General features: G+C 39.5%; 2 protein-coding genes and 1 long non-coding RNA gene across 6 annotated transcripts in view; 2 read left to right on the top strand and 1 right to left on the bottom strand.

Moving 5' to 3' along the window:
* The first annotated feature begins 1,600 nt into the window (after positions 1–1,600).
* On the top strand, positions 1,601–4,767 carry LOC122409923 (venom acid phosphatase Acph-1-like). Of its 3 annotated transcripts, XM_043417833.1 has the most exons (8): positions 1,601–1,820; positions 1,933–2,140; positions 2,227–2,334; positions 2,732–2,945; positions 3,093–3,307; positions 3,440–3,814; positions 3,903–4,108; positions 4,588–4,767. In XM_043417833.1, the coding sequence occupies exons 2-8, from the start codon at positions 2,003–2,005 to the stop codon at positions 4,589–4,591; spliced, it is 1,260 nt and encodes a 419-aa protein (XP_043273768.1). In that variant the 5' UTR covers positions 1,601–1,820; positions 1,933–2,002; the 3' UTR covers positions 4,592–4,767. The 3 variants fall into 3 exon arrangements, with proteins under 3 accessions (XP_043273768.1, XP_043273766.1, XP_043273767.1); XM_043417831.1 differs by having other exon boundaries at positions 3,903–4,767; XM_043417832.1 differs by having other exon boundaries at positions 1,920–2,140; positions 3,903–4,767.
* A 320-nt stretch (positions 4,768–5,087) lies between these two features.
* sima (similar) overlaps positions 5,088–22,816 on the bottom strand; it is a 49,253-nt gene continuing 31,524 nt past the window's right edge. The window contains exons 8-14 of one of the 2 annotated variants that reach the window (XM_043417827.1): positions 11,104–11,569; positions 10,632–10,860; positions 9,944–10,269; positions 9,289–9,566; positions 8,913–9,067; positions 8,094–8,638; positions 5,088–6,026 (exon numbers count right to left, since the gene is read on the bottom strand). In XM_043417827.1, the coding sequence (XP_043273762.1) occupies positions 5,796–6,026; positions 8,094–8,638; positions 8,913–9,067; positions 9,289–9,566; positions 9,944–10,269; positions 10,632–10,860; positions 11,104–11,569 (2,230 nt within the window). In that variant the 3' untranslated portion in view covers positions 5,088–5,795. The remainder of the gene's footprint in view (positions 6,027–8,093; positions 8,639–8,912; positions 9,068–9,288; positions 9,567–9,943; positions 10,270–10,631; positions 10,861–11,103; positions 11,570–22,816) is intronic. The other variant, XM_043417828.1, reaches the window with a different exon arrangement.
* Positions 15,849–18,815, top strand: LOC122409927 (uncharacterized). Its single transcript, XR_006260803.1, has 2 exons — positions 15,849–18,249; positions 18,606–18,815. It is a non-coding gene; the product is annotated as an uncharacterized lncRNA (long non-coding RNA).

The following is a 22,816-nucleotide window of genomic DNA, read 5'->3' as shown; positions in this document are numbered from 1 at the left end:
GGGTTACCAAATGCTTAAAAGAGATATTAACGATAGAAGTTAGAAAAATGGCAGAAGCAGAAGCTTTTCCTTTATATAACTGCAACTTCTCAGAGTTTAGGAATCAGGCCAAATTTTGAATGTTCCAATTTGCGCCTCCAAAAAATACGGTCATATGCGAAGGGAATACCTTAATATGCCTTTGTGAAATTTGATGGTTCTCGCAATACGCCGCAATTTTCAAAATTTGTTTTTTTTTTGCTGAAAACGTGATGATTAAGCGAAAAAAATCGTTGCCAAAAACAAAATTGAAGCTGAGACTGTCGTTACCTTTGAGGACTCGCTGGTAGAATTGAGGACAAAAGATTTTCCCTGAAAACGCGGTAAAAAAGGTCGTAGTAGCTATTCGAATAAACAAAAGTAAAACTGAATGTTTTCCCTTCAAAATGAGCCTGGTCGCATCCAAATATCTAAAACAGCGGCGCAGTAGAACTAAAAAGAGCGTGGGAAATTTTTTAGAACTTTGTCCGGAAACTTCCCTGGTGGTGTAATATATCATTATAAAAACACTTAAAAAAAAGAGCGACAAGTTTAAAAGATCGAGACCTTAGCTTTGAATGATGTTTATATTCATTGTCGATTTGAAATTTTCTTCCGCATTATTTGTTTCATGATAGGGAAATAAAAAATATAGACAAGATTTACATAATTTAAAATTGAATAAATAGTTTTTGTTTAAACTATTTTAAACTAAAACCTTTGAAAAAAAAAATTTTTTTTAATTAAAATTTTTTAATTTTGTTTCAAACTAAAAAAATCAACAATTGAATCTCTTAATCGCAAAATTATTCTGGGAACGCTTGAAATGACAAAACTCTTTAGCCAGTACCGTTGGAGATCTGCAGAAACCGAAATGCATTCACACTCTTCTTAGCTATCCTAGAATGATCTCATTTTTTTCCTATCATGATCATCCTCTATTATGTCATCGTGGAAATAAATAATGAGGAAGGAAATTTTCAATAGACTGAAAATACAGTAATGATCATTCAAAACTAACATCGCCGTCTTTTAATACTTGGCGTTCTTTTTTTACTTTTTAAAAGTATTTTTTAATTCATACGTGAATTTCGACAAGAGTGAATTAAACAACACTTTATTCAACCATAATTAAATTCAACAAAATTTATCCATTTTTAAAAAATACATCAGCCCCCGAAAATTTGATAATTGATTGGAAATTTTATTATAATAAAAAAACGAAGCAGCGACTCGCTACTCTATTCTATTAATATTCCCGTTACGAGTACCATTAGCAATGCCACTGCCAGCATTATCAATGTCGTTGTCGTTATTATTATTATTATCGTTATTATTGTAAATATCATCATGACCATTTCTATTGTTTTTAAAATTACGTTTATAATTGATATTTCATAACTATTTCTGTTGCCTTTTATACTACTATTATTATTATTATTATTTCTGTTGAGATCACCTTTGGAATAGCTATTAGCATTACTTGTTTTCTCAGTGAACGTTATTATAATGATTATTATAGAAATATTATTATGATCACTGCGACTTTGGAATCTTTATAAAAGTACGTTGAAACGATGACATTTGCTGTGAGTGAAACGGCGATAAGGAAGCCTCAGCAATTTGAAGCACTTGTCAATGTTCTTTTGTAACTCGAAGGAGCGTGTGTGCTCTTTCATGTGCGGTGTTTCATTCGAAGTCAGTGGGTTAGAATTTATTCATCCGGCTGGATTGTACATCGCAGCATTTGAGCTTCGTAATCGTGTTTCAATACTCCATGGATTTAGAAGCGTCGACGCGAGGTTCGTTCTCGTAATGCTCTATTTTTTTCCTCGTCCTTCTTGTAACGTCATCGACTCGGATATCAATTTGAATATTTTAGAAGATAAAATTATCTGCAGTTTTTCTATATAGGCCGGAGCTGTCAACGCGTCACCTCTGAAACTCATTTGTGACAGGAAAAAACTCAACGGCCAGGGGGACCATGGAGAGAGGTCACGCTTTCAATGTTGCACCAAAATTGTCGAAATTGTTTGAGTGCGCCGTCATTATGACACTTATTCTCGGTCCCGGAGCAATTACATCGTTGGACTTTCCAAATAAACTGAAACACGTTTACGTCGTGAGTATATGCAACGATCTTTCGAAAGGAATGTTTCCGATATCTCCCAGCACGTTATCGCCGCCCATACACATCTCTTTTTTTAGATCTTTGCACACAAATTATATGCCCCGCTGACACCAGATACGCAGTATGGCTTTCCTGAGAAACTCGAATACGAATACTTCCTCGCTGATGCCGCCGACATGCCGAATGTAAGTGAATCCTACTTTCTCACACCGACGATGAGGAAAAAGAACGAAATGAATTATGTCATTCGACGATTAATTGGCGGCTCAAAAGCAAAAATATTCAATAAACAAATTTTGTTTTTTGTTTTTTTTTTTTTTTTTTTTTTTTTTACAATGCGTTCAGTGTTTCAGTTTTTCGAATTTGACAAAAATATTCAAAATTTCAATTCGATATCGGGCATGATATTTTGAAATGAGAGAAAATGTACTCTGCTCATGCACGCAGCTGCATGTGAATGATATTCGCGTTAACGCGCTCAATACAATTTTTGATGGATTCATTTCTGCGATTGTTTTTTTATACGACGAATCGCATAGGTACGCTAGACGAATGATAATCTGTGAACGTTGAATAATGTAGAAAGCCAAGCTGGAGATTGTTGAGCTCGGGATTCACCTTCGTCGCAGATACGACGATTTCTTGGGCGACATCTATTATTCGGAAGTTTCACGAACGTATACGAGCGAGTACTTCCTGTCGATGATATCCGGCCAATTGGTAAACGCGGGGCTCTGGCCTCCGGCAAAATCCCAACAGTGGAACGAAGATTTGAACTGGCAGCCGATACCGTCGGGTCAGTCAGTCAATGTTGAGAAGAGTAGGGGGAGAAAATCTACGAACTTTCCCGCACCGTATCCTCTTTATCTCGATGTCCCACGATGATTTATTAATTTTATCTCTTGGCGGTGTGTTACCTTATTTCTCGTTTGTTTGAACGCAGCTTACCAGCCGAAGGAAACCGATAGGCTGTTCCTTGGCACTATGTGCCCGCATTTTCTCGATGAGGAAAAACGCGTGTTGGATACGGACGAATCTATTAAGAACGAGGTCTCCGAGCATCAGGGACTGTTCGACTACGTTTCCTCCCATTACGGAAAAAAAATCGAACGACCCGCGGATGTTTCGTTGCTGTATTCGAGCCTGGAAACAATGGCAGTGAGTTGACTGCTGCTGGCAAGGCGAGCTGTGCATGTAAAAGCACTATAAGAATGGAAAAACAAAAAAATGTATTTATAAAGAGGGTGTGGAAAATCGGTCGGTGAGAGATAACAAATTAATGTTTTCCAGTCGTACGAAGAGCTTAACAAAACGTTACCGGGCTGGGCGGAGGGTATATTTCCTGAGGGCGAGATGCGAAACGTTACTCTACTCTCATACACGTTGTTGTCCAAGACGAGAAACCAAAGACAGTTGAACGGTGGAGTTTTTCTTAAAAAAATCATTAACGAGGCAACGAAATTGATTACAACGAATGCAACGTTTGACGTCAATTCTAATACGAGTCGCGACGCCAAAATATCGTTATGGAGCGCCGAGGATAGAAACCTCATCGGGGTTTTACAAGCCATGAACTTATGGTGGTCGCCTCACTTGCTGGATAACGGGGCTTCTATTATTTTGGAACTGCGACACAACGAATCTGCTAAAGAATATGGTTTCGAGGTGAATTTCCATTACTCGAGAATCGTTCAAAATCTGTCATTTTTTTTTTTCTACTTCTTAATAACTCTCATTTTTTCGTTTTCTCCAGATTTATTACTACACCGGAATAAATATGAACGAAACGATGGGACTGACGCTGCCTGGCTGCAAGGCATTCTGTCCCCTGAGCGATTTCGCGCGCATTTTATCCGAAGTTTTGCCAACCGACGAAAACCTGCTCTGTCACACGGAGCATCCGATTGTAACAGATTCGAATTCGTCGGCGGACAGCAATCAGGCTCGAGCTTATCTGAGGCATCAACTCGTTTTATGTTTGACCGTTTTTTCATTCCTCTTCAAAACGGCATGTTAACACGGGCGTATCATCGTTTTTCGTATTACTTTCCAGTATTTTTTCATATACTCTCACAAATCGCTGTCACTGAACGTATTCGTGGGAATCATCAGCTAAAAGACAAATTTTACGTACGCGAGTGAACATCCGCAAGTTTGTTCAGTGGAGATGTCACTCATTAAAACCCATGAATTCCATACGAGGAATATAAAATCTAACAGACGAATTCGCTGCTTTCGTTCGCCATTGAAATAATAACTAATGAAAGAGTACAATTTTTTGTATCCACCATATGGGAACTTTATGGGAACCGTTCGAGTTTCCTCGAATCTACACATTTGTATTGGGTCGAGCATGTCCGCTATGATATCATCGACAATCATTTTGGACATTTTTCTATATCGCCGTAAACGAAAAATTCCATATTTTTTTATTCCAGATAATCCAGTCTCAGGGAACTGCTCCTCGTTCACAAATGTTTGTTCCAAATACGCGTTTCATGTTGCTAAATTATTGATTGTACAACGAACGTTGTTTGTCGATAATTCTTCAAGTTTATTATTCACGTATCTTCATAATAGAAGTATACTTGATCAATAAATATACTTGTGCCAAGTTACGAACGTCTCAATCCTTACCCCATACGCAATGACGGTATTTCCGAAGAACGAATAAAAAACTTCAGAATGCAGCCAATTTTCTTTCATTTTCCCGAAACTATAAAAGTAAACAAAGCTTTCTATCTCGCAATTTTGGCCATGAAGCCATTTCGAGGTAGAAAATTTCAATGAGGATACATTATTTTTTTTCACAACTGTGCGAGCAGCGCCACGCCACGTGCAAGTTTATTTCGGAATTTCTCACTCAAAATTTAGTTCAAAGAGGAAAAATTTACCAGGGATAATATATCTTAGTGAAACGAATGTAGCGACCGTGGTATCCCATAATAATGAGTAATTTATTACCAATTGAAAAATACTACATGCATACAATTGAGCAATAATAATAATGGTTTGCTCAGTTTACAAATCCATTTCCGTAATAGTTGCTGATGTATAGAAAGATTCAGCAGTTATTATGCTCGTAAATGCCATTTTCAATTGAACATTTTTCATTTTTTTTTCTTACACATGAATAAGGGTTTAATTCGCGACGTATATAAGAGATATGTATAATTTCATCTGTATTAATTGTAAAACGCATCCTGAGCGTTGTCGACGAATCACAATGTTTTCATATCTTCTACACTCGCGTATTCTGGCACCATAGTAGTGAATTATGTAAATAAAATCTATTATTTAAAAATGGGAGAATAGGGGGGCATCGACGTTGGATTGTTTCGAATCATATTGGTGAGCCTCGCTGTTTGGAAAACTAATTCATTAGCTTAAAAATCGACACGTAATATTATATCCTGATTGTGCGACGACTTAAAAGAAAATCAATCGATCACGCTACATGCTATACCGGAGCGTGAATCATTAAAAATTATAAATTTTACTCATCTAAATTGATTGAAAAATAAGAAACATTAAGGTTTTTGAAAAATCGACGACAATAATGTATAAGGCCACTTAAACGTTTGAGGTTTGGACTACATTTTTGTTTGTCTCTTGAAGAAAGTGCTTTTCCAAATATTCCTTAAATCTACGCGTCTGACATATACCGACATCTTCGGGGTAGTGAATCCGGAGTATCACCGCTAAAATAATTGCCAAATGGGCTTAACTGGCCATTCGAAGAAATCGGATATTCGGCAAACAAGTCCACGTCCGTCATGTTGCCGTCCCTCGCGATGAGGTTCTGGGTCGGTTGGTCAATCATCATCGATGACCATTTGCTGGCCGATGGTAAAGTACGGTCCAAGCCCGGAGAGTTCTGAACAAGAAAGAATGAAAAATATTTGATTATTTCATACTCGTTGGTTAAAATAAAATAATAAATTTATCGTCATCTATGGTTATAAAAATCTTCAGAAATTTTTCATCGTCAATTATTGAACGGCAATGTTCAAACGGTACTGCGTTTCTCCAATTCTTAAGACTATACCGTAAATCATTAATTCAAGTTTAAGAATTTCGCACCGAATCGAATAATCATGTAACAGGATTATCATTACCCTTCTAAAATCTTCGAATTTATCGAATCTGTGGAAACTAAAAATACCGATTCTCTCGGTCAAGCTCCAAGTCACTGTTACAAAGTCTCATTTTTGAGCTCATAATGAGGCTGAACTTGGATCGCATACAGAAAAAATCGCTAATCTCTTCTATCAACTCCGCCGTCTATTCCTACAGTACTTTGATCTCAAATTCATTATTATGACTACGAATTGGGTAATTACCCATCGAATGGCTTCTTAATTGTCTCCATTTTTACTCTATAAATCTAAAATTGATTTGGGACTCTAAAACGAATTCGTTCTCTCTAATAATGAATAAAATGATTAAGTGGAAAATCATTTTTAGATAATTTTACAGAATTTGCGGTTTTGTAGAAAAAAAAACAGAGGTAATGCTGCGTTTCAATCTCGACTACGATTCGGATGAAGGATTTACGTATGAGTAAATATGATATATACGATTTCATTGATGAGAGCTACAGGAGCCACCGTCGCCTCCGAACCACCTGTTGCACTATAACCCCGAAAAAAGGTTAATCTCCGAGGTGCGCACCACCCTCTTCTCGACCAAAATATCAGCTGCCGATGAAACGAACGTAAATTTAGAGCGATTCGTCTCAACTTGGTGTTTACACGAGATTAAACTGAGAGGTAAGCTCCTTGAAATCGGAATCAAAAAAGTTGTACATCCGACGTAAGATGCGCAGGATTGAGAGTAGAGCAATCCGGTATGAAATTAACGAATAAGCAATACGTCGAGCTCAAAAAAATGGCCATGATCCAGAATTTGACGTGAAGAAAAAAACGTAACCGTTTCTTTTTTTAACCACTTGGCGAGGACCCAAATTGTGAGTCTGAAATTCTTTTGGAGCATCGGAAAACGACGCCTGGGGGGAGAGAGAAAAGAAAAAAATTGTCGACGAACGACGAGGGGGATATGATGACGATGGAGGAAGTTTTTTTTTCTACCGGTGGTAAAACTACGTGCTAGGGAAAATATTGAAACGCAGCAAAGAACCAGTGATCCCGGTTATCATTTCGCACATATATTTCAATAATATTCAGTCAACAATTTTATATACTTTTTTCCATCTTTTTTCTCATTATTTTATATACACAACATGACGTTAGAGAGCAAATAATTGCAGCTAAATAAAGGCGCGATTAAACGCACACGACACAGCACGCGCCGCCTCGCCTATCAGAGAATTACCATTCTCTCCTTTTTTTTCGTTCTCATATTGTTTCTTTAAATCTTGATACCCTGTCGAGCTTCGTCGACTAATATTTTTCGCACGTCTCTTCCTCGCTCTGTACAATTTCGATCGTGATTGTTTTTGTTTAATCTCTTAATCTCTACGACTACGAGGAAAAAAAAGTGTTTTTATATAAAGACTCTTTTATCTCCGCTACACATTGAGTAACAATGCAGACAAAAATGAGCTCGCTACGATTTCCCATCGTAATTTATACTACTTCCGGTTTCTTTTAATCAGACAGTATCTCTTTTGTTCCATTTTTTTGTTTGTATTTTTCCTTCACTTGACTCCAAATCGTGACTCTCAACTTAATCTTTCGAAAGCCCCTTCAGCGGGTTACGTGCACAATTTTGTACATCCTTCCCCCCCCCCCCTCCCCTCCCCTCCCCGTCCCCGAGGATACACAAATGTGATTTTGGCAGCAAGTGAAAAGTTAAAAGTTCTTATAAGTCTTTCATGTTTTTCTCTATTTCATTTGATCCCGGTGTCTTTCCTTCATTTAGTCGTTATCGAGCTTTTTGATATTATTTTCGGTTTAGCAAGGCAAACGTAACCCGCACTCACGTCGCAACCGGAAACAAGAAGATTCATGAGCACGCTATTGGTTTGTTGTTGCTTTCCACTCAGCCCCGCACTCATCTCAATCCCTCCACCATCACCGGCGAAACCAATTTTCTCTTTATTTTCGTTCCGTGGAGCTGCCATCGTAGTCCCATCTTTAGTCACGATTTTTAACAAATTCGCGACTTTATTTTTCGTCGTGTCACGAGTTTTCGTCATTATCGTCGAGGCTGAATCCTCGTCACGACCGATCAATTGTTGCAACAAAAGACGACTTTCCGGATGTTGCTGCTCTTCGTACGGACTTTCATTCTTTTTTTCACTCGTATCGACCATTCCGCAAAGATCTATACTCTGCTCGTCGTAATGCAGCCCGTTACCCGTTTTCATCGAGTTTTCTAGGATGTTCGTTACGTCGCAAGTCAAGGATTGTTCGATCGGTAATTTTGAGTCGTTTAATCGACTACGTTTCGTCTCGCTAGTTAGACCTTGGGAGATTGGTGTGTGCACTCGCTTCGACGGCCTCTCCGATCTGCTCACGCTGCTTCCTGAATTTCATAAAGTAGCATATTTTTCTTTACCATTCAACGGCATTCAACCCTGCACACGCTTTTTCGCCTTTTCTTCACTATTTTACTTTTCGCTATGATTCGAATGAAAAATTATAGTCTTTTTACAATTTATCGATCAGGCTTCTGTCCAACTCAATCATCATATTATTTACACAAATTGTTCATCTTCAATAATAATTTAAAAAAAAATCCAATTTTTCATTCAAACGTTTTGCTTATCCGGACTCCGAAACCCAAATTTTCGACTCACCTTTTTCGTTGATTGGACTGAAAATCTGCGTCGGATTAACCAGTCCTCCATTGTGATCGCTGAACTTATCTACGGCCGTAGTATCATTCTTAAGGAGACGAGCCAAATTCGAGTCCTCGTAACGTTTAGGAGCTGCTTTTCTTTCCTCCTGAATCCTGTTTGAACAAAACCGAACATTCAAATTCCCAAACTCTTTGGCTCAACAATTAATTATTATTTCAGATTCTGTGTTCAAAGCTTGAGTAGTAATAAAGAGAGTTATGCTCTGTGAAAATTGGGATTTTTCATGTGAGAATAAAGTTGAACAATAATTGAGTGAAAATGAAATTTTATAATATTTCTCCCTTCAAAATTTCGTTTTTCTCTCTTGATGTACCATTTTGTTTTTTTATCGGGTGGTTGAGTGGGTCCCCACATGACAGTGTCATCGCTAATGAGCAACTGTAGGGCCTCGTCCTGATCGGACATTGGTATGTACGGTGCACGAAGTGCGAGTTCCTCATCTCCTATGACGTCGTTTATGCTCAACATGAGCATCTCGTCCTCAGTTATTGGATTGGTCGATGACGTACCCGAGCGAATGGTCATCATATCATCGACGAGGTCATTGTGCTTTGGACTTCGGAAGGAGCCGAGGCTGTTCTGATCCGGGCTCTGAACGATCGATTTGTTTTTCAAGTTCGGTCGATGTTTTCCGACAATGTTGTTATTATTATTATTAATAATAATAATAATAGTAATACTACTTGTTGAATGAATAGGCCGTTAAACTTAAATTTTCTCAAACAGATAATACATTTTTTTCTGGACCCAAAAAGTTCACGGTAAACGACAACAAACTAATTTGCAAATTGATCAAATCAAATTTAGGCTTTCGTGAAAAGATCAATAATAAATTCCAATAAAATTTCATTTCATTTTAAACTTGAATAGTTAAAAAAAAAAAACAAAGAAATTTGAATGGGTCACAAAAATATAAACTGTTTATTCAAATACTTGTTTGATGAATGAAAATTCGAAAAATGAATTACCTTTCCAATTCCAGACGGTGAAAGTAAATCGGGGCTCAGACTGCAAGGGCTCGGCATATCCCGATAAATAAAAGGATCAGAGTCCGCCAGTGAAGATTCGAGAGATCCGCACATCTCGTTACTGTCCTTTGTAAGGGAATCGCTCAAGTCGGAATTGGGTAATTCCGTCGGTAGATCCTCGGTGTTAAGGAGGGGACAATAATTGTCGGTACCGAGAATGAATTCGTCAAGCATGTCCGAGAGGAATGGTGTATCCTCTAAGGGAACGCAAACGTCACCGGGGGTCGGTGCCAAATGTGTCAGATCCTCGGGTTCGTCCTTCAACACTGTTATCATATCGAGTCGGTAAATATGACGAATCTGCGTTATCTCAAAGTTCTGATAAATTAATGTACGCGATAACGCTACAAATTTTGGTCCGAGCAACATTATTTCTATAGTGTTGCTGAGAGAAAATCGAAGAAAGTAATGCAAGTCCTCCATGTCGAAAGAATAATTCGACATTTGAAATATAATAAATATTTAACTTTCTCGTGTAACATCCGGTTCAAATGAAATCAATAAAAAAAAATAAATAAATAAATAAATAAAAATCCAACTTTTTGCGAATTTACGATTTTTTCAGCGATATTCGGCACTATTTCTTACGACTCCAGCCAAATGTTTCGTGTCATGACTAATGACTCACTCGTGAGACCAGGTTGATCCTCGCTGAATGTCAAGAAGCCTTTGTTCATGTCCTCGGTACGAGGAGCAAAAATACTTGCAGTTGTTGTCTGAGGTCTACACGCCGGTGTTTGCTCGTGTTGCTGTGACAACTCTTGATCCTGTATCAAGCCCACAGGTACGAAGACATTTCTGGTTACTGTCTGAGGGCGATTGTTGCGCGATCCTTCGTACTCCAGTACCGGTTTGTCCTGTAATCGTTTCAACAAGCATTAACTAACATTTTCATCGTCATTTTTAGAAGAATAAAAACAAAAAATGAATAGCGACGAGCTTTCTTCAGAATAAAGATTTTGAAAGCGCAAGACTCGGAGGCATTATTTTTGTTTAAAGTATTGTCGAAAAGTTCGTACAAATTATGAAATTTTTAGAGCGAGCTGAAACGGAGTAGCAGCAAGGATTAGCACATTTTCGGAGATGAGTGGTAGACCAACCTGGAAAGTCCAATTGGCACGTTCTCTACGAATATCCGTATTTTTGGTAATTCTTGTAGTGTTTGAGGCGGAGGTATTTCTACAGGAATCGCGAGAGGCAATGTCAGCCTGAGATCGGAATATCGAGGCAGTGACGGTGAGTGGTCTGGAATTTTCAGCGATGGCAAACTTCGTATTTTTCATCAATATTTCTCTATCGAAATTTTGTATCGTTGCGTTTTTGGCTTCATTTTTATCTTCTTGATTTTCACGATCGCTTTCGTCAACGAAATCGTTCGTTGCGTCGAAAGAATCGTCGGTGGCGCTCGGTGTATCGATCGTCAGTGCTGGCAGCGATTGCAAATTAAACTTATCCTCGATCTCGTATTCGTCGATTGTTGAGGCCGCTGGTGAATTCACAGTGACGCCAGCCTTGCGAGCCTCGAGTTGACGCTCGCTGTATACCTCATCCTCGCACTCAACGCCGCTACAAACAAGAAAAAGAAACAATAAACAAGACGTTTTAGAGCTTCGCATTAGATTAAATTTGCATACATATATCCTACATTATGAAGTTCAAGTTTAGACTGAAATAACCTTTTATTTAACGATGCAAAAACGAATCTTGATGCAGATCTAAACTGCAGAAAACGACAATCGCGTTCATCCGGCCCGTTTATTCGAGACCCTTTCGGAATAACGAATCGGAAAATACATCTTACGATTAAAGAAATTTAAACATTTCATCATTTTCGTCCCGTTTAAATAATGCAAATTTCAATACGTATTCTTGATAAATATTCAACAGAAGCAAATGAATATAACGTATAGACACCAAAGGATAACGAACAGAAAATGAAATTCTCACGACCGGCATTTTTATTTTTCGCCAAAAACAAAAGGGTATTTTTAATCAGACAAATCAAACTTATTCCGACTCGATCGGAGAAGGATCAGCAGGCTAATAGATGGAACGTAGCAAAAATACTCAACAGTTGGGAATAACTCACGCACACAACACTGATCATATTCGCATTGGCCAATATTTAATGCAGCCAGCGGAGAAATATTTGTTTTGCAAGATAGCGTTATCTTATTCCAATCAGGGTCAACGTATAGTTGTACACATTCTTCCAAATAAATCAGGGAACCTTTGGACGTGCTCAGCCTCATCGAATTGCAGCAATGACCTCGATAATTTTCAGCAAGATTTTAGCGAGCTTAGTTAGATGTTAATTGAGACGAGGCTGAAGTTCGCAACCTTCGAGTCCAACGAGATGAACGAAAAAAACATTTGTAATTCACCAATTTTTTATTTCACGAAGTATCGGTGCAGGTTGAAAAATTTCAAACTGCAGATTCAGCAGGAAACGAAATTGGAGAGTAACTGGAATTATTGGAGTGTTTTTTGACATCGTTTCGTTGGACTCTAACGTTGCAAACTTCAGCGTCATTTAATAATTGAGTGATTCACCGGTGCGCGCAACACCGCGAAAAATATTTAAGTGTTGTTTCACAATGAATTTATTAAAAACGACTACGCAACACTCGAAAATGCGCAAATTCACCTTTCTATAACGCTCGCGAGACAAAAATCCGTGCATTCTTTCCGTCCAAAGATTCGCCATATTTCTCAACGAGAGGCGCAATCTTATCTGAGGCTTCACAGCCATTTGCCGCGTGATTTTTGCGCGAAAATTTTTTTATTTCCGAGGGAACTCGGCGCGAAGCGAGTCAGACGACGAACCCTTCTTCTTTTCGCAACTCCGTCACAAGGACCGTTATTGCGCATTGTTTGTTCGGCAACCTCCGAGCTACCCTATTTGCGATAAATTTTTGTAGATTTTAGAAGTGACGTGGGCGAAACACGCTGCCGACATCTCAGTGAGCTCGCAGACTCGAAATGGCTCGAGGGAAAGTGTCTTTTTATTTATATCTTTTACAAATATGCGTTGACGATACATACGAAAAATTTTCGAAAATTGACGAACCGTCGATTCTACATTTTCAATCAAATTCCCAGTTTCGAAGAGCCTTTTGGTAGAACAACTTCGAACGTTTCATCTCTCGATCACTTACGCGAGCACAGGCTGACCTTTGGTTTCATTTGCACACAGATTCGAGAATAAATAATACCCGCCGCACACTCCCTAAACAAATCTTCGAGATGAAATGTTTATCGAGATTTTTGACAGCAGCACCGTATACAGATTATCGCGGAGCCTCGCTTTCTATTGTTTGGAAATTCAAGTACGACGCCCTGAACTTTCCATCAAGATACTGTCGCATGAGACACGAGTTTGGAAAATTCATCCCCCGGAATAAAGTAAAAGCGCGCGCGTGTCACACTTTTATTTCCCACAGGAACACAAAAGCCCATAATCTGCGATGACGTACCCTCCGATGTAGCCAATAGTATGCGCATCAACCCTCGAGGCTAAACTTTCGTGCTCGTTTATGAAGTTACTTAATAAATTATTATATTAACGAACGAGCAAACGCGTCTCTGATGAATAGTAAATAATAAACACGACGGAAAAATTTGACCTTCGTCGTGGCTTCGTCTCCGCGGACTCGACGTTCCGTTATCTCCTTCAAGTGCGTATATGTGTTTTAGCAAGATTGCCCAAATAGCGATTCGGAGAAGCTTTTTCCCGACTCCCGCGATCGAACGAAAACGCGCTCATCGAAAATTCAAACGTAGCGAATATCTTCAATCGCGCATCCTCCATTATCCCTCCTGCATGTGCAACTTTCTTCATCATTCTCGTACCGCGTTTTGAGAAATCGAGAAATTTGAGGCAAACTTTTCGGTCACAGACCGAAGAAGGTGTTTCAAGTTGTTTTATTTTTTCGTCGCAAACGAGTCAACGAAGTTTCGAATGTTCTTATTTCGTGGCGTTTCCCCCATGAGGGAAAAAAATGCATGATTCTTAACCCTTAAAGTGCGCACCACCTCTGCCGTCAACTTATCCGTGCATACTGGGTCAATGTGACCCATGGCGTTTTCGCGTATCTCCGTAAATATGCATTTTTTTTTGTCGAGACCTTTTTTGTAGTTAAGTATCCATATTTTATGGCTGCAATTGGTTTTTTTCGAAAAAATAAAAATTTAATGCCAAAATATTAGTTTTAAGTGGAGCATGTACTTTGTGATACAAACGGCGAAAGAAAAACGTATGGGTCAAAACGACCCAGTGTGCACTTTAAGGGGGTGGGGATCAAATGTTGGAACGACTAAAATTTCGAACAGCTAAAATCTCGAGTTTATAAACTTCGAATGATAATAGTGTGGAAACGAATAGATTCGACTACAGCTTTGAATGGCGAAAATAAATAAAGCAGAAACTGCAAGATTCGAAGCACGTTTACACCGAAAATAGAATGTAACAATCGCCCATAGGACGATTACTAAAATATTGATTTTTCGAAAATTCGACCATCACTCTTTCGATTCATAAATTACTACGGTCAGCGATAATGTGAAAATTGACAATTTTGAAAATATAATAACGAAAGACCAAATATTAATGAGGTTGAAATACTGAAACACCAAAAAGTCGAACAGTCAAAATAGCGAAACGTTAGAAAGTCGATCGATCAAAATAAATAAATGCAGCGGAGCTCCAAATACGCGCGTCTCACTCGCTCACTTACTCAGACCGGTGATCTTGAATTTTAAACATCGCCATTTTGACTTTCGCCTTTTCGAGCTATCGCTATTCCGCATATCTAAGTTTTATAGGCTCGAAAAATTCACTTTCGATTTTTTGCTACCTCTATATTCTGATCTGTCTGTAAAACAATTACTCTCCATTTTGAATTCGAAAATATGAACTTTTGACATTCGGATGGTCTGTTAAAATTGCATTCGAAACGAAAACTATTGAAATATATATTTTCGGGTAAATACGAATTGAAAGAAGGAATTTTTGATTAAACACGCAATCCGCTGAATAGTCGATCGGGAATAAGAATTTCGAATTACTTATTTTTCTCCAAACTGATATCACAACTTTTAAAATTTCGAAATATCGAACCTCACCCCTTTAAGGGTTAAAACAGGAGCGCGCGCGTTTTCACTTTTCTCGAGATTTTCATTGCCGCATCGGTGGGATACGCGATGATCGCGCATAAGCTCGCAAGCAGCAAGTCCGTTTCCATGCCTCTTTCTCGAGGAAAGCAACTGGAATGCGGATTGAAAATGTTTGATCGCGCAAGTCGATGCATGGCTGGCTGGATAAGTAAAAAAAAGTGGATTGTATAATGCATTGTTGACAGTTGATATGCGTCGTTCGATCGATTCTTATAAACTTTTCTGCGCATGCATCGACCGTGCGCGATGATGTTGATGATGATGACGATGCGACGACGATGAAGCGTGATCACGACTGTCGCGATGGATCGTGTTTTCGCATCGTGCCATTGGCGCTTGTAATTGTTTGTGACAGCTGGCGGCGAGGCTAAGCGGGGGAGGGACGTAAGAAAGAAAGAAAGAAAGAGAGAGAGAGAAAGAATGAAGAAGGGGAGAAGGAGAAATAGGAAAAGAGGGATGACGAGGGGAAACATAACACTGTTAGAGGTTAGGGCAGGTTAAATATGTAGCGGGTGTCGCTAAAAATAGTATGACGGTCGTACGAGCTTGAGATTTCTTGCGCAATCGAGCACGTGCTTTGATCAAGAGTAACGGACAGTTCTGTGCATCTCCGTTGAGGTGTTTGGATTTGTTCTTATTTTTTGTCAAGTTGTTCATTTTAGCTGGGACTCGACGACTCGTTTCCGGTTGTGTTAAATCGACGCGAGAATCGTTGTGATTCGAGATTTCGCGCGTGCGAGCTTCGACTTCCGTTGGAGTGTGATTCGATATAAAAGTTTCACGATGATTGCAAATGACCGTTCAAACACACGCGTATATAAAGTTCACTGCTTTTTCAGGACATCTCGACGATTTCGATCTCAATGCCGAAAAACGTAGTAGTTCTGATGGCGATTGAAAAATAATCGACGACACGAGAGACGGGAAAGAATGAAAGATCATTTTCGGGTTTCGAGACGACGGAACGCGTCGCAAGTATCTTTGATTGGTACACAAGTAACAAATGATACTAAATACGTAAGCGCGTATAAATCGCTGTCGAGATCGGCCTACTCCCTTGACCACACTCGACGTCAGTCTCGGCCTCACTCGACAGTAACTCTGCGTAAATAGTGTGCAGTAACCACTACGAAAGCGTGTTTCTATTTTATTATATCTTTTGCTGTACAACTGAGATAGGGGAGCGATATTGATAGATCCGAAAAATACAACACATCGAAACTTTGGCTCAACTCTCGAAGGCTATAAAATCCTTAATTCCCGTTCGATAAATTTTCTAATCCCACGATCAAGAATTTACGACAGCGTATTGTACTTTTCAACGGACGTTGAAAATTTATTGAGTTGAAATATCTCTCAAGACGATCTCCGGGATCGTTATTTTTTCCAACTATGTACACACGTCGTCGCGAACCATTTTTAGTCCACAAAAAGTTGTAAAGACAACAACGACAACGAGACGACATTCAAATTTAAAAATGGATTTAAAGAAACGAAAGATTTCCGAATTTTTGTGTCACTGCTCCTATATATTATACTATTCCACTAAAAATGCGCACAATAAAGGAAAAAACTCACAAACATCGGTGACAACACGAGGGGGGAGGTAACTGAGAAATGAAAAGCGATTTTCCGAATTCGAGAAATTTCTCGTCGAACCGATGTGAGAGAGGGGCCTCGTTGCGAAAATCACTAATTTCCAATGGTGTCGTAACGGTCAGATGTTTATTCAAATCTTCTCTTGCGTTCCACCCGGTACGCGGCGAGATGCTAATGGATGAGGTAATGAGATGGAACAACGTGTGTTCGTGGCGTTAGTACGCGTTACAAAAAGGAGGGACGCACGAGTTACGCGGCGGTGGGGGTCGGTGGAGGGGTCGGAGCGGGGACAAGAGAAGAAACGAAATACATAGTGGTGCAAGTGTGTGATGTACGCAGGGAGAAGAGAGAGTCGTACACGCGGTGAACACACGACTGACGATTACTATAATATATACAGAGACGCTGCGGTTGGGACTTGGGACGAGTTTTACCAACGCGAGGCTTGCAGCAGCCCCTCCTCCCCTACTTCGTTTTTTCTCGTTATACACGCGCACTTGAGATTTCACTTCACCATCGTTCGAATACACAAACAATCGAATAATGTATCAAATTAAATTGGCGATGAAGATTAACACTTGAATGACACTTTAGAAACGGGAATTATACGATTCCTTTCTATTGTTATTTCAATATAAAACCGATTTGAATCTGGAATAATATCAGTTGGTTGATGTGAAAAATGTGATTTTTTTTGTACCTATTACGGTCAGACGGGTATAATATTGTGCGAGCCGTGGACAGCGGGTTAGTCGGTCGAATGCCCGAGCTAAAACGCGAACGACGACGACGCGCTCGCTCTTCTGGCGAGCACGGACACGATGATACAGAGACAAAGAGGGAGAGAGAGAGAGAGAGAGAGAGAGAGAGACAGAAAAACAGCAAAAGAGCGAGACGGAGGAATATTGACAGGAGAGCAACTAAGATCAAGAGAATTCCAGGATTCATTTTTTCCCCATAATCCCGACTTGATAAAGCATTAGACACTGGTGAGCTATCTCGCGAATAAGCTTCGAAGCTCGTTCGGCTTTTATCTCTCGCGGCTCGTCAGGACGTAGCACTACGAACAATTTTTGACGAAACTTGTATATCGATGTATAGCTCATTAAAATGTGGCAAAATTAATAATTCGAAGGTGCAGTGCGTCGAGTGGAATTTTTCTAGTCTTCGTTTTCCTTCATCCCATTTTTTTTTCAATTCCGCTGTATTTTTAGCTGCCAGTTTTTCCGTTACCGCATTGTTTTTTGTGTTTGCCGTTGGAGCTTCGAAAGTGTTTTTTTTTGCAAAGCAGTTACCAGGGAGTTTCGATCAACGAATGTTGATGAGCTTCCGTTTGTTTAACAAAATTTTCTTTATCATATGGTGTGATAATACATTTTCGAAACTTTGCTCGATTCATTCACAAAACAATGCTGGGAGTTATGAATTTTTCGTGTACGGAAGAAAAAACACATCCGTACAAACGAAATGAGGTATTCAATTTTTTTTTTTTAATCTTTGTTTTTTTTTGTATTTTTCGTAGTTTTAGATCGCTCATAAAGTATTATTTGATAACGTTTATAAGTTTCAAATCGCTCACCGGCCTTTGTGCGTACAGCTAAAAATATACATTTTTCATTTGCAAATGAGTGTTGCCAAGATTCTTCTTCACAGTATATATTTTTTTCTAATATTGTGTATTACAAAACTATTATGTGGCGATTTTCTCGGTTCTCGATAATAAAATTGCGGAAGAGCAAAAATAACTCTTTGGCACTCATCAGTGTTTTGAGAGAAAAAAAACTAAACGATAAATGCGTTGAAAAATTTTGATGAAATTTTTTTTCAGGTCGTTGAACGACAAGTGGCAGTAAAGAGGAAGATTTCTTCAACGTATTAAATGTCCATTCGAACTTAATTTTCTGTTCTTTATTGATTTATTGTTCCGAATCGTAAGAAAAAACATTTGGTGCGTAGGCGTTATCGCAGAGGAGCCCGCGGACGTACACACAGAGATGGCGCTTTGCGAGTTTAAAAATATATAACGCTATAATACGAACGAGTATCACGCGCTTCCAACTACTCGCGTGGTCTATCTATCTCTTTTCCTGCCCCCCACCCGCTCTCTCTCTCTCTCTCTTTCTCGAATCTATCGTGGAAAATACCGCTCTCGCGTCTTAAGAAAAAAAAACGAAGAAATCGAAACGAACGATTGACACGTTGGATTTGCGTCAAACAACGAAGACGTTCGAGTTGGTTAGAAAACTAAATTGAAAGAAAAAAATCGTTTTTCGTCAACGCTCGGACACACTGTCACGAAAATATTCTCTGGTGTTTTTCGCACTTACGTAATATTTTGTACGTCACTGATCGTTCGTTTTCACGATTTTTCTTTCCCTCTCGTACTTGGAACGAAAAAAACACGTGACAAAGTGTGCGTCTAAATCGGTGATGAACAAAAATGTAACACGTTCCGCTGCTCATTTTCGTCAATCAACAATATATCGGATATACGAGCATCGTCATCGTCCAACTGCTGACATTTCAACGTTTATTTACATTCGTTATTAGTGTATATGCGATTGTTGATATTTCAACGTATCAATAACGCGTGATTCAACCAATTTTATTGTGCGTTGACAAACACATGAATTTATTGTTTACATTTCTTATTATGATCCGAAAGAACGAATCGCGAAATGATATTTGACGATTCAAGCGTCCGCGAATTAGGTTGGGCGAATCTACTTTGTAAATGCACCCGTACACGAACTGTTCGAAACCCTCTGCTCTCGTTTCCATCTCTTTTCTCTCCCTTCCTCCCGCCCTCTTGCTCTCACTCGCTCACTCTCCCTCTCTCGGTCTCGGTCACACTTCATGACCAATATGGTGGCCGCGAAACGAGGATAGCCTCGTGTTTCTGTGTACAAATCATGTAACGTGCGCGTCTCGTCGCGTTCGCTGCATAAAGCTCGATCTCCGTACAGGGCACTCGTAATAGGCCACACGCCCAGCCTTTTTTACCCGTCACTAGTATTGTGAATAACGGTATACTACAGTGCGTGTTCTTAGCAATCCCTCAAACGAAGAAACTCAACTTCGAGGCACAGCGACGCTCGTTAACTCGCTCGCTTCTGCGACAAACTTTCTCTCGAAGCTTTCTGATGGCAAACGTCAATTTTGAGACGAGTTTTAGGTTACGACACGTGTAGCATTTCAGCTCTGGATACACTTTTTCTTCGACTTGTTTTTTACGGAGCTACGACAGCTTTCAACGTGGGGTACGAGGTCAATACACTTTGGATAGTGCCTTTGAAAAAAAAAGGTTCGACGGAGTTGAAGTGTTTTATACACTTTGAGGTACTCGACGGTGTTGAGTATCGAGTTGTCTCGGTGAATATAAAAAAGGGTCAAACGGTCTGTGGAAAAGAGGTGAATTTGTTGAGGCACCGTAAAAAAAAATCATCCGTTCGTCTATCTCGTAATTTTCTAAAAATCCGCCAATACATCGTAATTTTCTTCGGAATGAAACTTTGTTTTTGTGACTCTGGCCGTTAGACTGTTGACGCGGGTTATTTTTTCAGGGGAAACATTTTTTTTATTCTTATATAAAGACGGCCGGTGAAACCCTTTATTTCGAATGGAAAGTTGTGGCAAAAGATTTTATTGCTTGTACGTCTAGCCCATATAAATACACGCCAATGAAATTTTTTTCATCCACAAAATCCCTTGGATTCGCTTTCGGTCGTGGAATCCACGAAGCAAATATCAGCGGCATTAATCCTCTTTGAGATGAGCGTCGATAGGAGTCGTTTTATCGAACGACGATAAATTTAATCGGAGTGAAATTTTTTTAAAAACTCCAACTCGCTCGAGGATTTGCTCGAGGAAAGAGCGGGGATCGATTTTTGAATTTTGTGGCTATTGCAAGTTTATTTATCTCTCGAATGAAACGTAAATCCGACTTGAATACCGCACTAATCGGATCGGATCTCCCCAAGTCAAATAACGGCTCGTACTTGCTCAGATAAAGAGTACGTACAACAATAATCTCCGTGAAGATGTCTCCGCGTGTCTCGCCCGACGCCACTGCCCTCACGAGTCAGTTTATTTCGGTATTCGCAAAGTGATCCAAGGCATAAGATGGAGAGGGGGGTAAAAAGATGAAGAAGAGCGAAAGGGGCGAAGGAGAAAGGGGCAGAAGCGCAGAATAATCAGAGAAGAAGTCAGAACAGTCCTCTGGTGCGTTTTATTGCGAGAACACGCGCGCCCGTCTGTTTATTATCGCTCGGGACAGAAAATTCCGTTTTTTTATCTGTTTCTTTTATTCTCGAGAGAGAAAAAAAACGCGAAAAAACTGGGGAATAAAATGAGGGGTGAAGAGTCGTGGGCAAGAAATGTGACAGTTCTTTTCATCCTCGAACTCAATTTCAATGAACAAAACATAAATAATCTGCTGGTTTATGGCGCCAAAGTGGAAATTATGAGGAACATGTGTGACAAAAGAACGGAAACTCGGTGCCGTTAACTCGAGACTTTGCAGTTCCGGCCAAGAATTATACTCGTTCCGGCAAGCTCTCTCACTTTCTTGTTGTATTCTTTTTCTTCCTTTTCCATCTCGTGTGTTTTCATTACAGCTAATTCGGGTTGTCCGACCTCACTACATTCTCCTGTCCATATCGTATAATAGTATCGCATTCAAGTCGTACATTCCGTGCTACATCGGTTATATATTCTCTGTGTGTTATCGAACATCGGAAGAATAAAAAGATTCTCTTCGATAGTGCGCGAAATCTCAATTTTTTTAGTAATTCGATCCTCTTCGTAAACGACAATGGAATTAATTAAAAATGCAATATTCATTTACTTGTTTGTAACTCGAATAAACAAATTAACGAAGATGAAAAAAATGTTAAAAAGTGACGAATAATACTGGCGGCGGAACCCCAGTTTCATTTTCTCCGTCGTTCTTCCCTTTCACAAAACTCCCGCAAACTTATTTTCAGCATAATTCTTTTAAAGAAGGGACAGTGTTTGCCGAGTGCCGAGAGACCAATTTGCTGAATGAAAATCTCCCGAAATAATAAACGAGTCCGCGGTCCGTGGAGGAAGCTTCAAAAAAATAGTGACTCAAATCGAAACGAAATGCCTCGTTTAACGATTCGGAGCAGTTCCGGATGCATGCGGATCAACATGTCAAATATGAGTTTAGTTTTGTTAAAATAACCGGTAACAAAGGTCTTCCGAAACTCATGAGAACATCCCTTTTTATAAAGTAAGGTTGTGACGCGTGAATTAGCTCTTCATTGTCATCGCTTTTCCGCGATTTCGATTGGTTCTTGAAACACGACCATTGTGGGGCTAAATTCATTCGAAAAAAAACAACGTTCATCCGTCCTGACAAAATAACAGCTTGGAATTCAAGCCATATTTGACATTTTATCGATATCCTTTTGCTCGACTCGATTTCTCGAAAATTCTTCGAATTGGACATTCTTTCAATAGTTGTTCAATAGTTATTAATGAGTTGAATTATTAAACGTAAATGAATTCTGGTAAAAATAAATAAAAAGTTACGCTTTGCAAGAAGATGACGGGCGCGGAGCGCGCGTTTGTGTAAACAATGAAAGGATAAATTAAAAACGTTGAATGCACGCTTATGAATCGTCGTTGTAGTATTTCGCCAGACCTATATTAAAAATATCGATTTCAGCACTGTTTTACTTTCCCTCTCGTTCGCTCGGGCGAGATTTCCCTCTCGCTTTCACTCTCGATTTCGTACAGGGTCGGAGGGTTGAAAGACATAACGCGGCAAACACAGTGGCCCACGAAGGAAGGGAGGAAGGGGAAAAGGGAAAAAGGAGGGGGTTATCGACCCAGTTCGAAGCGAAACAGCACGTGCTCGTATAAAACTTCTTGTGCGGGGGTGCGATGGCCCTCTCTAATCCCCAGCGTAAGCGTAATAACCCCTGCGCACTCTTTACCACAATCCCCTCAAAACTCGGCAAGACATTTCTGCTCACGATGCTTTTTTTCCTTCGCTCACCAGACAAACAAATA

This window comes from Venturia canescens, chromosome 4, assembly GCF_019457755.1.
Source record: "Venturia canescens isolate UGA chromosome 4, ASM1945775v1, whole genome shotgun sequence".
Lineage (NCBI taxonomy): Eukaryota > Metazoa > Arthropoda > Insecta > Hymenoptera > Ichneumonidae > Venturia > Venturia canescens.
Note: the sequence above shows the minus strand (reverse complement) of the source record. Positions and strands in the feature narration are given on the sequence as shown.

Excerpts from the sequence above, each read along its gene's own strand:
- LOC122409923 (XM_043417831.1), top strand. The coding sequence starts at position 2,003 with ATGGAGAGAGGTCACGCTTTCAATGTTGCACCAAAATTGTCGAAATTG. Across the intron at positions 2,946-3,092 it reads CTGGCAGCCGATACCGTCGG|CTTACCAGCCGAAGGAAACC; the intron begins GTCAGTCAGTCA and ends GTTTGAACGCAG. Across the intron at positions 3,815-3,902 it reads CTAAAGAATATGGTTTCGAG|ATTTATTACTACACCGGAAT; the intron begins GTGAATTTCCAT and ends CGTTTTCTCCAG.